Source organism: Monodon monoceros, unplaced genomic scaffold, assembly GCF_005190385.1.
Source record: "Monodon monoceros isolate NGI ecotype Baffin Bay Population unplaced genomic scaffold, NGI_Narwhal_1 Super_Scaffold_8, whole genome shotgun sequence".
Classification (NCBI taxonomy): Eukaryota; Metazoa; Chordata; class Mammalia; order Artiodactyla; family Monodontidae; genus Monodon; species Monodon monoceros.
This window is the reverse complement of record NW_021703785.1, coordinates 8,480,711-8,495,621: the sequence shown is the minus strand read 5'-3', so window position 1 is coordinate 8,495,621 and position 14,911 is coordinate 8,480,711. Positions and strand designations below refer to the sequence as shown.

General features: G+C 40.6%; 1 protein-coding gene across 1 annotated transcript in view; it reads right to left on the bottom strand.

Annotated features, from left to right (window-relative positions):
* Positions 1-14,911, bottom strand: part of CCDC168 (coiled-coil domain containing 168) — a 28,183-nt gene that overhangs the window by 12,979 nt on the left and 293 nt on the right. The window contains exons 2-5 of the mRNA XM_029210525.1: positions 14,819-14,852; positions 14,688-14,721; positions 3,270-7,605; positions 1,510-2,690 (exon numbers count right to left, since the gene is read on the bottom strand). Coding sequence (XP_029066358.1) covers positions 1,510-2,690; positions 3,270-7,605; positions 14,688-14,721; positions 14,819-14,852 — 5,585 coding nt within the window. The remainder of the gene's footprint in view (positions 1-1,509; positions 2,691-3,269; positions 7,606-14,687; positions 14,722-14,818; positions 14,853-14,911) is intronic.

Here is a 14,911-nt window from a genome sequence, read left to right as displayed (position 1 = left end):
TTACACACTCTTTTCCCTTCCTCTTGTTTTAACTGTATAATATTGACTTTTTTTCTTAATGGGCCTTTCTTTGCTTTCAGTTTTTTGTGTGTTTTGATGGCAGGTGAAACAGGTGTAGGTGAAAAAAAGGTATTCATAAATATATTTGACATACTTTGAGGTATTTCTTTGGCCATGTCATCCAAGGTGTAGACCTGTTCCTTTCCATGGCTGGGGGCACCAGACCTAGTGATATTAGTTGTCTTTAAAATCGATGCCATCTGGGCTTTCCCAGTTCTAGACTTAGGGATTAGTGCTGCATTTCTCAACCCTTTAATTTTAGGTGACGCTGGCAGGTAGATACCAAAAGACTGCAGGGTTCTCACTCGTAAATCCTTTGGTAACCCTATTTTTTCCTCTGGAATAGAACCAGCAAGTTCCTTTGTAGGGCCTCTTTCAGATAGGATATCAGTCGGTGCTTTAACAGTTAAAGATTCACTAAGTGATTTCCCTGTCATTGGAGATAAAATCTTTGGACTCTGTGTTTTTGTTCTTTTTGGTAGCTTCTCAAATGGAAGTGAATTCAAAATAGAGCAAGACACAGGATGCAATACACTTTGTGTGAAAAGTGTGTGTTGCTGCAGCTCCTGAGCTATGGTAAGCGATTCTGGGGTTTTTTCCCTTGCTGAATACTTACATTTTAGATCTGATTTCACAAAGCGAGGTTCCTTCATGTTAGGAGCATGGAAAGTGAGGTGCTGGGAATTCCATGGCGCTGCTTCTCCACTGAGGTCTTTGACTTCCTTCCTGACATTTGAGGCCCTGCCCTTCTCGCCCCTGGAATAGGGACACGAGGCTCTTTCTCCATCTGGCCACTGCCCTTGGTGTTGCAGCTCATGACTGAACCTCATCTTCCACGGCATGTCCGTCTCTACTTTGCTTCTGTCATGCACTTTCATGTCCAGTGAAACCTCCACGGGAGAGGAAAAGGCATTCAGGATGACAGCTGCCACAGACTGACCTTGTTTCCTCATGGTTTTGTAGTTGCATTCAAACTGCCTACCATGGCTTGGTGCACCACATTTTGTGATGCTAAATGTCTTTGAAATCAGTGTCTTCTTTGCTTTCAAAGTTACACGTTTGGGACTCATTTTATTTCTCTTGTGTGTAAGTTTTGAGTTGTTTCTTTTTGACACAGGTAAAGCAAGTGTGGATAAATCCAAAACCTGCGGAATTGCTGCTGGTAATTCTTGGGCTACTCCTTCCTTTCTCTCTGCAGTAAGATCTTCCAGTACCCCAGAGTATTTTATCTGAATTAAAAAGTCAACAATCTGTGATTTCAGGGTTTTTGGATGTAGGGCTTTTAAATAACCATTCCCAGGGATATTAAATATCTGTGAAATTGGTGCCTTCCTTGTCTTCATAATAACACATTTGGGACTCATTTTACTTTTTAAGGCTCTACATGTAAGTGTCTTTCTCTGCCTCTTAGATTCAAATAGATCAGGTGGGGAGGCATCCAAAGACCCCAGGACAGTTGCTTGTACATATTCTTTAAACTCTGCCTTTTCCTCTTTACCATGATCGTACAGGTCCCCCGTACATCTCCCATTACTTGGGACATCACATTTCATTGTATCAATTAAAACTCGACCGATTAGTGATTCCTTTGACTTTAGAAAGGGAAGGGTTGAACTCGCTGACCACACCGTGCCATTTAGTGTCTGCTGGCTTCTCTTTGGCTCCTCTGCCTGGGTTGGATCTGGAAGGTGTGTTTGTCGTGGGACCTCTTGTTCTGTAACAAACAGAATTTTCCCATGTCCTTTGTTTCCCCATTTGTGAAGGTCAAGCTCCTTCCTCTGGCCTGAACAGAAGATGAAATGCTGGCCGTGCTGTGGAATTATCTTTAACAACATCTCCTGTTCACCTTCTTCTTCCTCTTCATCTTGAAGATTGGTTTCTTTGGTGTCACCTGGAGTAATATTACCTTCATGTGGTGATATCTCTCGCTTTACTTGTTTATAACTGAGTCTTTTTTCCCCTAACATGTTTTTTTCCCTTTCTCTCTTGCTATACCTATTAACGGCAGGTATAATAGACGTGAGGGAGTACCTGGCGTCTGCCATTTTTTCACCTTGACCCACCTCTTTCATTTTGGTTGTTGAGTTATATCCCAATTCTTTTCTATGATTTGGGCTAGCACCAGCCTTGATATTGAGCATGTTTGAAATTGATGGTTTCTTTGCTTTTAAAATTCCACATTTGGGCTTCATTAAGGTTTTCATGTCTGAATACTGTTTGAAATTTCTCTTGCTTTTGGATATAGATAAAGAAGACAGGCAGAAATCTAAAGTCACTGTCTCTTTCTTTTCAATACCATCAGCTTGTTCCTTTTGATGGTTTGCATCAGATGGAACACCACATTCTCTTTCAGAAAATATTTGTTCATCAATCTTTGCTTCTCCTGACATTGGAGGTGAAAACCTAGCATAGCTCTCTAGCTTTCTAAGTTGAAACTGATCCAATGTAGGGCATGAAGCAGAGCTTAAAATAATCTGTGCAAAATGTGTTTGTGGTTGTACCTGAATATTTATACCTCCTGGTTGTTTCGGTTCCTCATCTGATTTGACAAGGTCATGATCCTTCTTCTGATATATATTGAATAAGAGGCCTTGGCAAGTCTCTGGAGCTGGTAAATCTTGTTCCCTTGCCTTCTCTGCCCCATCTTTCACACTGTTAGATAAACTACTCATATTGATAGAATCTGGGCAACATATTTTTCTTCCATTTGGCGATTTCCCTTGCACTAGCTGCATATGACTAAGTCTTGTTACCGTTTGCATATCTGTCTCCACATTTAATCCAATACTCATTTTGATGTTGGGCAAAGTAGGCACCTTGAAGTGAATGATATCCAAAAATGCATCTGCTATATTTTTATTTTGTTGTGGATTCTTCATCTTTGTTTTTAAATTGCATTGCAGTGCCTTGCTCTGCCTGCCAGTAAGCATATGCAAAATTGATGGCTTTTGTTCTCTCATAGTTCTATACCTACAACTCACTGTTTTGTGCTTCCTTGCTAATTTTAATACGTTTTGCTTCCTTTTAGATTTAGAAACAAAGGGGTCAACCGAATCAGAAAACTGTGGGAAGGTCACTTGCAAATTTTCTGGTAACTCTGAATTTTTCCCCACAAAATAAGAATCTAGTTCCCTTTTAAGGTTTCCACCAGATGGTAGGCCACACTCTGTTGTAGTGTTCAAAAGTTTATCAAGTGATGAGTTCCCTGCCTCAGGAGCTGGAATCTCCAGACCTGTAGGGGCTGTTATGTCATCTTCTGGTTTGTTGATCTTCTGGAGTTCCTTAGCTTCTCGAGGACCCATCTGGAGGCCAGTCTGCAAAGCAGTTTGTGTAAAGCATGTTCGGTGCTGTATATCTTGTTCCTGTGTTAAACGGTCCAGTGCTGGGTCTGGTTTGGCAAGGTGGGTCTCTTTCCCTTGATACCTATTGATCCAGAGGTACTGGGTATGCTGCGGAGCAGTTACTAGCAATGTTTTTTGCTCCTCTTCCTCTCCATCTTGTACTTTTTCTTCTCTGTCATAGAATGCACTACTCTTATCAAAGAAATCAACATACTGTGGTCTCCCCTCACCTGCTAGTCCCTGGAGCTTTACCTGAGCATGGCAGAAGCTGTTTGTCTCTTCTTGTAACCTGCTGTACACAGGAGAGTAAAGGGTGTTTAGAAATTCATAAACCAGCCCATTAGCTTGGTTGATCTTTTCAAACTTGGCCTTAAAGTCAGATTCCAGTTTCTCTCTATGACCTGTGATATTACATATTTGTGAAATTGATGGCTTCAATGCCTTCATGTGTACAGACTTGGACTTCACTCTACTTTCTAAGTGTGAGAATCTTACTCTATTTTTCTTCACTTTAGAATGAGATAAAACAGGCATGTGGCAAATAAAAGTCTCTGGGAAAATTGCTGGTAAATCTTTGGGTAACTCTGCCTTTGTTTCTGCAAAAGAATAAACCATTTCCCTTGTATCACTTCCATAATCTGGGACATCACTTTCTCTTGTTGTTAAAGGGTCTCCAATGAGTGATTTTTCTGATGCTGGAGGAGGCATCTCAGAATGCGCAGTGCATCTTAAATCTGTTTGTGTGGTCAGGCTTTTCTTCATATTCTCAGCATGAAATGGATCTGTTATGGCTGAGTAAACAGCCTCCATCATGATCTCTGCAAATGTGATTGGTTGTTGCATTTCTTTCTTCATTTTAAGCTCTTTCTCTGGATATGCGTCCAATCTGAGGTTCCAGCAATCCTCCAGCACTGCTTCTGGTGAAGCTTCTTTGTCCCCACTCACTTCATCTTGCAATTTAGCTGCTTCTGGTGTGTCTCCAGAGTCACTTCCTTTAGTAATGGTATCTGAACACTTTTCTTCTCTTTCAACTTCTGATACCTCTTGTTTTAGCTTGGTATGACTGTGATTCTCTGCATTTAATCTGCTGCGTGTTCTAATATGAGGCAAAATAGACACGTGAGGGTCAATAACGTTCAGAAGCGTATCTGCCACAGTTTTATCTTGCAGTATTTGTTTAATCATGATTTTGAAATCACCTCTCAATCTTCTTCTATGATGTATTGGTGGTGTCTTTACTTTCATAATTACATGGTTGAAACAGAGTACATTTTTGGTTTCTGGTAATTTTTTTCTGATTCTCCGCCTTTTCACACTTGATAAAGGAAGCATACGCCTATGGAAAGACCCCAGGGCAACTTCAGGTAAAACTCTTTTTAAGTCTTCCTTTTCTTCTGCAATTTGATCATCCAGGGGCTTTCCGGGGCTTCCACACAATGCGACACCATGTTCTGTTGTTTCAGTTAAAACTGGCAAGCTCTCTGACACTGTAAGAGGATGCACTGGATCTGCAGTTTCCCTGCCTGTAGGTCTGTCTGTGCTTTGCTTCACCTTCTCAACTTGAAATGGATCCATTGTGGGGCATGGACCAGTCCCCACAATTGTTTCTGTAGAAAGAGTGTGTGGTTGTACCTCTAGCTCTTCATTTTGAGTTGTTCTACTTTCTGAACAGCTATGTCCTATTTCAAATTTGACGTACTTGGGCTTCTGCTTTAGTTGTAGACTGAACCTGAAACCTGGTGTTAGCTGTGGATCTGCTTCTTGTAGAGCCTGTTGTTCTTCCTCTCTGTCATGTTCCTGTGGTTTTTTAAATATACATCTCTTCTCAATGTATTCTGCACTCCATGTTTTCTTGTCATCTGGTAATTCGTCTTGCTTTACCGCTGAATGACTAAGCCCTATTCTTGATGTATCTCTCTTGGTTTTTAATCCACTCTGCGTTTCCATATGAGGTGGTTCAGAAAGGGCAGTGTGAGTGGCATCGTGAAATGCATCAGATATTCTTTCATCTTGCCTATTTTTTATGCTGCTTCTAGTGTTGCATTCAAGTTCCTCACTTTCACTTAGGTCACCATCTTCTGTAACATTAACTATTAATGGTTTCTTTTCCTTCTCAATTACACCTTCTGGACTCTCTTGAATTTCTACACCTGCTGATTGTTCACTGCTTTTATGCTTTTTGGTTCCTAGTGAAATGAGCAAGTTGACATCTGAAGACTCCAGAACAATTTCAAGAAAATCTTCTTTTTCGTGGCTATTTCCCTTTGGAAAGCACCTTTGCATTTCTGATGTACTAGTTGGTAACTTCTCTCCATTTGTAAGTAGAAGATGTGAATTCTCTGTACTTTTTAGGTCCTCCCATGTTTTCTTTCTTCTGTCTGACTCCATTTTGGGAGAGGAATCAAATTTCTGCAAAGGTGCTGATATAGCTTCTTCTAAAGGTGTCTCATGCTTTGCAATATGCAGGTCAGATGTTTTTTCACTATTTGGGGCACAAAACTCTGCAATATCGATTTCCTTTGCTTGTAAAATTGGGTCTTTAAGAGACTCTTTATTCTTCCAATTTGTTCCTATTAATGAAGAACAAGGTGCTTTTTGTTTATAAGTATTGACCATGAAAGACTCTTCTAGCTGAGGTGGAATTTTTGGTGAAATGTTTTTTAGTTCTTTATTGTCTCTGCCATGATGCTTTTCATTTTTAGTACTCCCTGAGGTTCCTCTTTTCTCAACAGGCCCCGCATAGTTGACTTTCTCTGCGTACAGTGACTTATTTTGCTTCAGCGGAAAATGTCTACATCCTGTTAAACCTGGCATAAATTTCACTAGTCTTTTCCTGGAATACTTCCTAATATAAGGAGGAACAAGCTTGAAAGCACAAGCATGACACAACGCTATACCTGATATACCTTTTCTTTGATGTAACTCTTCCTTCTTAGTTTTATACCTGTGTCTTAACTTGCTACATTCTGAAGTGTGACATACTGTGATTTGAAATACCGGTGAAGTTGGTGTTTTCTTTGACTTTTGAGGTGGAACTTTGAGACTAAATTTACTTTTACTGTGTAATGTTTTTCTTCTGTTTTTCTGCCTGGTCATGGTAGGTGAAAGAGGCACTGAGCCATATGCAGGATACTGGTTTAATTTTGAGCTAGCAATTTGTTTCTGGCCCTTTGTCTTTACACTCTTTAGTTGTGGCATCACTTTAGCAACTGAATTTGGGCTTAGAGTTAAAACTAGATGTCTGGTATTATTAAAAACATTATTTTGCCCTGGGATTGAATATTGACTCTTGTTTGAATCTTCAAACCAAACAGAATATTGGGCCTCTTCTGAGTGTTTTTTATCAGACTCCAGGTCCTTGATTGAATCTTGAGTCTCAACAGAATGTGGGACTTGGACCAAATGTTGGCTCCTGTCCCTATGTTGGGTCTGGAAGGAGTCTTGTGTGCTGCTGGTAAGTGGTTTCCTCATCAAATCTTGAGGCAGAGCAACGTATCTGGCCTTGATATCAGGCTGGCTATTGATTGATTCCTGGTTGTTAACAAGTTGTTGGGCTTGACTAGTAAACTGGGCTTCAGAAAAATCTTGATTCGGAAGAGAACTTTGTCCCGGAAAAGAATCTTGTGCTTCGGCAGAAATGTCCATTCTAACATAATGTTGATTCTGAATCAAGGGCTCTTGAGACCTTGAGTACAGATAGGTAGTTTTACTCTCTAAAGTAGCTTTGGATGTTAAAGGAATTTTATTTCTCACATTTTCTTCCAGAAGTCTGACTTGGTCTCTAGAAAGAAATAAATGGGCAGGAGGGCGTGGTGCCACATCTAGATCTTCACTTTCTATAATGATTCTAGAAATTCTTGAAAAGTTAACGTCAGAAGAAAACATCAAATTTTTATTTTCGTTGGCTTTCATTATGGAAGATAATTTCTTAGATGAAAACTGTATTGTTTCATGCTCGTTTTCAGGACACCCTCTGCACCTTGGAAAAATTTCCTGTACTTCTGAATGAAACAGTGACAAAGACGAGCTAGTACTATCTGAAGATGGCTCATGACTTTCACTAAAGTGACGTATGCGATATTTACTTTCACTGGTACTTGCCCATGTTGGTTCATCTGGCAATGAAACTCTGTCTCCAGAGTTACCTTCATTTCCTTCAGATGTAAGTGATGAAGTAATTGTTCTTTCTGAGAAGTCATCAACGCTGAATATAAGAAAAGAGTGTGTAAATCAGTTGTCACTGAGGACCTATTTCCTACAGGAACTCTCTTTTAGATTTAAGGAAACCCAATAGAGTATATAAAAACATAGCTCAGTATAGAGATAAACTGGAAAGTCATTGTCCACATTACAAAATTATTCATTACCTAGTGTCATTCACTTAATAAATCAATCCACTGACAAAGTGAAGTAACTTATTTTCATATCTAGGAGAATGAGGGATTTTTCCTCAAAAACCTGTCCAAAAGTCTACTTTTGACTGTCTATTTTGACAGTCAAAGTTGCAGGTTAAGATTATATCCTTTTAAAAGGAATATCAGTTTGTTTCTGTTCTCTGTACGAAAGTTTTGACAAGAGTAAAAATATCCTTATGGAACTTTAAGAGGTACCACAGAAGAATGTCCAATACCATAAACTATAGCTTTCTATAAATAAGTCCAGATTATTTTAACAGCTGTTTGTTTTTGATCAAGAGAAAAGCCTACATTTTAGGTAGTGCTTCTCAACATACTTTTGGGTTGAAATAATGATCATGGATGTGGACTCTCCAATATCCTTTCTACCTCAAATGATTAGGCTTGGTCTAACAATGCTCAGACCAGCAGCATCAGGGTCACTTGGGAAATGATCAGAAATGCAAAATCTCAGGCCCCACCCTAGACCTACTGAATCAGACACCTGGGGATGGGGCCCAGAAATCTGAGTTTTAACAAGCTTTCCAGGTGATTCTGATGCACCTTAAGTTTTGTTTAATGGTAAGGCAGCCTAAAGTCATCAACTGAAACTCATATAAGCTAAGTCAGAAATTCTGGTAGCTGTTTGTTCAGGGAACATAGATTATCTTGTACTTTACTGGAAGAATGACCCTATTTTTAAATAATGCTTCATCATAAACAATGAAGATAATATACGAAATCATCAAAATATACCCCATCACAAAAATCATTTTTTCTAAATGCTTTTTTTTTTTTTTTTTTGCGGTACGCAGGCCTCTCACTGTTGTGGCCTCTCCCCTTGCGGAGCACAGGCTCCGGACGCGCAGGCTCAGCGGCCACGGCTCACGGGCCCAGCCGCTCCGCGGCATGTGGGATCTTCCCGGACCGGGGCACGAACCCGTGTACCCTGCATCGGCAGGCGGACTCTCAACCACTGTGCCACCAGGGAAGCCCTCTAAATGCTTTTTTATACAGGAAAATCTCATTGATTTGGATTCTGCTAATTAGAATTTGGAGTAGTTTAGGCTAAACTACTGATTGCCTTTTTTCATAGAGAACACAAAATTATTAGGTGAATATTTAAAATATGTTAAATACTTCTTCAACTTCTCTCAACTGTTAAGAGAATTTATTAACATCTAATATACAGGCTGTATACACATCTTTGTTACCAACTGTGATGGTTAATTTTATGTGTCAACTTGACTGGGCTGAGGGATACCCAGAAAGCCAGTAAAACACTCTTTCTGAGTGTCTGTGAGGATGTTTCCGGAGGAGATGAGCATTTGAATCAGTAGACTGAGTAAAGAAGATATGCCCTCACCAACTGGGTGGGCATCATCCAATCCATTAAGGGCCTGAATAGAACAAAAAGATGGAGGAAGAGCAAACCCTCCCTCTCTCTTCTTGAGACGGGACATCCATCTTCATCCATCCTGCCCTCAGACATCAGAGCCCCTGGTTCTTGGGCCTTTGGACTCTGAGACTTACACCAGTGCTGCACACCCCCTCCCCGCAGGGCTTCTGCCTTGGACTGAATTATATCACTTGCTTTCTTGGTTCTCCAGCTTTCAGAGGGCACATCATGGGACTTCTCAGCCTCCATAACCATGTGACCCAATTCCTATAAATCTCCTTTTATATTTATCTATCTATCTATCTACTAATCTATATTCCATTGGTTCTATTTCTCTGGAGAACCCTGACTAATACACCTACCCATTATCTTTAGTATCATGTCACCTTTGGTAACACCGTTTGTCCTTACGACTAGAGCCAAATTGGGAGTTGCAGTAATGATCATGGATGTGGACTCTTCAACATTCATTCTACCCCAAATGATTAGGCTAAATCTAACATGGTAATTAGATTAGGAATGGGCATGAACTAATCCCAGCATAAGACAAAGATTTTTAACAACTTCTGGGAAAAGTTGCCTTGTTCCCAGGAAAGACAGAGAAAAAAATGGCCTCTTACTTCCTCTGGACAATGCTGGTCTGATTTTGAAACTCTTGTGGCCATCTTTCTGTTCACCTTAAGGTAAAACCAACATGAGGAAAGGCAGAGGGAGAATTACAGGACCTTAATGAAGTTGTTGAGGCACTGTATCAACCAATTTTGAAGCAAATCCTACCTCAGGATTTCCTATTATATGATTATTATAAATTCTCTTCTTGGTATGCCAGTTTGAATCATGGTTTTCTGTTACTTGAGAATTAAAATATTCTAACTGATACAGGCAGGATGCATAAGCATTCTAGGGAATCCAGGTGACCCTAACAAGTTATAGCAGTGTCCAGACATAATTAGGATAAAATTTCCTCAGGACAGGCATATTATTCACTTAGGAAAGTGAACAGTGAAAATATGAGACATATACAGAGTTAGTTTTTTGCACGTTTCAGGGAAAATATAGAAAAAAGCTGAAATGCAAGACCAATATTTCAACAATTTAATATTATGATTTTAAACATAATAAAACAATGCTAGATGTATGTTGAACCAACCTTGCATTCTTGAGGATAATCCCACTTGGTCAGAGTATATAATCCTTTTAATATGCTGCTGAACTTGGTTTGCTAGTATTTTGTTGAGGGTTCTACATCTATATTCATAAGGGATATTGGTCTGATACCTAACTTGTATACCTTATATAACTATTTGTCTTTCCTGCTCTGGAGAGCTTCCAGACCACATATTCTCCTGGGTATCCTTCTAACCCACTGGTAGCTCTTTGTCAGTCTTCTTTGCTGGTTCCTCCTCTTCCTCCTGCCCTCTTTGAAGCGCCCCAGGGCTCAGCCCCTGCTCCTCTTTTCTTCTCACAGTCCCTTTGTAATCTCACCCTCTCTGTGGCTTTTAATACGGCCTATGTGCCAAGAACCCCCAAACTCACTGTCTCTACCAGACATCTCTCCCAGACTACTTACTATCTCTATTGGATGCCCAATCAATCTAAGACTCAACAGTTGCAAAACAAAATTCCTCATCTCCCCATCAAAACCTGCTCCAGGGCTTCCCTGGTGGCGCAGTGGTTGAGAGTCCGCCTGCCGATTCAGGGGACACGGGTTCGTGCCCCGGTCCGGGAAGATCCCATATGCCGCAGAGCGGCTAGGCCCGTGAGCCATGGCCGTTGAGCCTGCATGTCTGGAGCCTGTGCTCTGCAACGGGAGAGGCCACAATGGTGAGAGGCCCACATACCACAAAAACAAACAAACAAACAAACGAACAAAAACCCTGCTCCACCCACAGCTTTCATCATCTCAGTTGATGACAACTGCACCTTTCCTGCTTGCTCAGGTAAAAATCTTGGAGTCATCTTTGACTCCTTTCTCTCACATCCACACACTCCACTGATTCTACTTTTTGAAGTATATCCTAACCACTTCTTACCACCTCCACTGCTACCACCCTGGTTTAAGTTACCTTTATCTCTCACTTGGATTACTTGCAAAAACCTGCTGTCTGCTTAGACCCTTGACTCAGTATAGTCTACTCTCAACACTGCAGGCAGAATAATCCTTTAAAAATATAAGACAGAACATATCATTCTCCCGCATAAAACCCTACAATGATCCTCTGTTGTCACTCAGAGTAAAAGCCACTGTCTTTAAGATGGCCTGCAGGGTCCAACCATGATCTGGTCACCTATTCTCTAACCTCTCTAATACTCTTCTACCATTTCTGTTTGGTTAACTCCCCATCCCTCCAAGGCTTTAGTCAAATCCCACCACATATGTTGCACCTACCTCTCTTCTCCTACTTCTGGCACCCTGATTCCTCTTACCCTACACTATCTTTTGTTTTACCATATCACATATAATTATCACTACCTCCCATATAATTTATTTATCATGTTGTCATTTACTATCAGACTCCCCTCTGTCTAAAACATAAGGTGGGAAGCAATGTCTGTTTTGTTCACCGCTGTATCTCAAGGGCCTGCAGCACATTGTAGGCCCTCAGTAATATTTGCTGAGTGCCCATTTTCACCTCTAGCTTTCTGATGGCTAACGCTTGTCCACAGCAAGCTGATCCAGACATACAACCCAACCCGTTCTTCAGGTTCAATGAAGGGGGAAAAATACACATACACAAACCACCCGTACATGTGGCTAACTTCAACGAAAAGCTAGAGGCAGATATAGAAGGGAGTTAACTACAGCAATACAAGCAACTCCCACTTAACCGTTAGGTATGTCTGTGTATTTTTTAAATGTCCTTTGGCCTCTCCCCACCAGGGAATCTCAACTGGCCTTTGAAAATTTAAAAAGAACTCCCCATACTCCTAGGAAAAGACTGACAGCTCTATAGCCATGGCAACAAGTAAGTACTAGAAGTGGTTGTAAATCAGTTAAATCAATCAATGGCGTAGAGTCATAGCATAATCCTAGTCATAGTAACAAACACCAAATCTGCTTTTAAACAATTTTGTGTATCAATGGTAACTCGCTTCAGGAAATACACTTCTGAAACCAACCAGTGACAGCTTTAATCTTTGAAACTCAGGCAACTGATGGCAGACTTTCCCAGGAACACACATCTAAGGCTGAGGTCAACCCTGAAACAAACCATTTCCCAAAACTCAATGGATATAAGATCAGCAGTTTGCATGGCTCACCGAGACTCTGCCTGGCCAGCACGGCTCTCCCTGACTCCGGATACTGAGTGGTAGGCTCATCCTTTGACGTCCTTTGTGCCATTCGGTCCTGAGCCCCACATGCTTCCCCTGCTCCTCCCTGCTCTCTGCTCTGCCGCTCCTCCCTGCTCTCTGCCCACCCCTCCCCTTTCTCTTCTCTCTCATCTCATAAGCAAGACAAAACCCACTCAGTCTCTGATGCAGTGCAACTTTAATCATCTTTATGCTTGAGGTTCTACCAATATTTAAGCCCTTTTACCTCAAAATAATTTAAGAGGCACTCCCAAATATAATTCTACCCCAAAAAGGAATTCTGGTGCCAAGGTAAAATATTTTTGCTTTGTTACACATATCATTTTAACGAATCTTCATGACATTCCTAAGAGGTAATTCTTCTACCTGCTATTTTGAAAGTAAGGAAAAGGAGTGAGTTTAAGTCATTTGCTCAAGGCCATGCCATCATTTAGAGGCAGAACTATGACATACACCTAGACCTTTGTAATTCAAAATGTGTTTTTTCACTACAATGTAGTACTGCCACCATGGAAGCCATATCTCTTTCCTAACCCTTTTCCCTCAACACCATCTCCCTCAATCTCTTCTTCTCAATTACTTTTCCCTAAAGCCTATTAAAAGTATTTAATTGCGCCTAAGCAGGAATGGAATAATGGCACAGAGGGATGGGGAAACTCTCAGATTATCTTGATCCTGGTGCTAAAAGTCCTTTTCCCCCCACTTCCTCTTGTGGCTTCCTCTCTTGTCTGTCAATCCTCTGGCTTTTAGTTCCATGAGAATCTTCAATCTCAGTGCACACCTAAGCGCTGTACGCCTCAAACACCAACTCCTGGTCTGTCCAGTTGACTTCTGGATGGTCGTTTATGGTGGATGCACTTCTGAGGTGTCCTGGTTTGCTCTGGCATTCCTGTTCCCAGCCAACCCCGACTGGGGTTCCAGCTCCCCGTACTTCCAGATACTGTTACTGCTTCTCAGGACACCCACTTTATAACTAGAGTTGCTAGTACTCAATATAAAAATAGAGCAACCAGGTTAAATGAATAAAGCCCCTTTACACCTGACAACTGAAAGAAATTAAAGTAATTTTCAGATGCATACTCCACACAGGTAGCTACTAGTGATCTAGCTATAACACAAAACTGTGTCACTCCTACGCTTAACCACCTTCAGTGGCTACTCACTATCAGAATAAACTCCAAGCTTCTTAACAGGGTATAGAAAGTCCCCCATGATCTGACTCCTGCATATTTTTTCACCTTCATCTCCCACTACCCTCTGACTCATCCTTAGCATTCTAGCAACTCTGAAATCATAATTTATTGCACATACCCTGTTCCTTATTTCCTTGCCTCTGCTCATGGCTTATAATTGCCTTTCTTATCCTCCCAACCCACTGTCTTTTTCTGACTAATTTTCACTTATCCTTTAAAATTCAGCTCCAGTATAACCTTCTTCATGAAGCCAGCCCAACACCCCTGTGCTGGCTTAGGTACCTCCTAGATGTTCTCATAGTACTCCTATCACTGTGTTACTGAACTGCAAGCAATCATCTCTAGATCTATGTCTCCTCCACAAGAGTATAAGCTTCCGGAGAACAGATACCATCTTATTAATTGTATCCCAGTATAAAACCCAATGTCCATTGTATAGGGATATCTAATGATTGCTGAATGGACTTTGATGAAACCAATTAAGATACTGATAGCAACAAGAGTAGTGATGTCTGTATTTAATCTCTAGCACTCAGGCATCAGCATATCATATGCTGATGATATAAACTCATTTCATGTCACTCTTGCAGCACTTAGCTCAGGATCTGCTCGGTTCACAGTAGGTGCTAAATGAGTATTTTTCAACTGAATTTTCAGAACTGGTGATTATTACTTCTTCATGTGTACTGGAGAGAGAGGATGGGGTAAGGAAGCAAGCCACTTAACCTCTCTAAGCTTTATTTTCCTCATTTGTACAAACGGTAATGAGTCTACCTACCTAAAAGGATAATTTCAATAGTACATAAAAAGCCATTTAACACAGCTTGGAACAGAGCAGCCATTTAAAAAATCAGAGTTTGACTGAATTATGATGTTGAACAGCTGTCATCCTCTATACAAACGGGAAAACCCTTTTCTGTAATTCAGATGTAATTTTGAGTAGAACAAAACCAACCTGTTTCATCTAATTTCAAAATACATCACTTACCTTTCTTCTGAAGATGAATGAATTGACCAGTTACCTAGAGATAAATGGGAATAAAAAATGTCAGAGCACCAAAAGGAGCAGCTCAGGCTGAACAAGTTTTATATTAAAATATTAAATTGTAGGATACTTACCAAATTTCATGCTTTTAAGGCAACTGTCTTCTTTCTGTTTCAAGGGAGACAATAAAATATTAGAGTAATCCAAATATCAAACTTCCACAATTG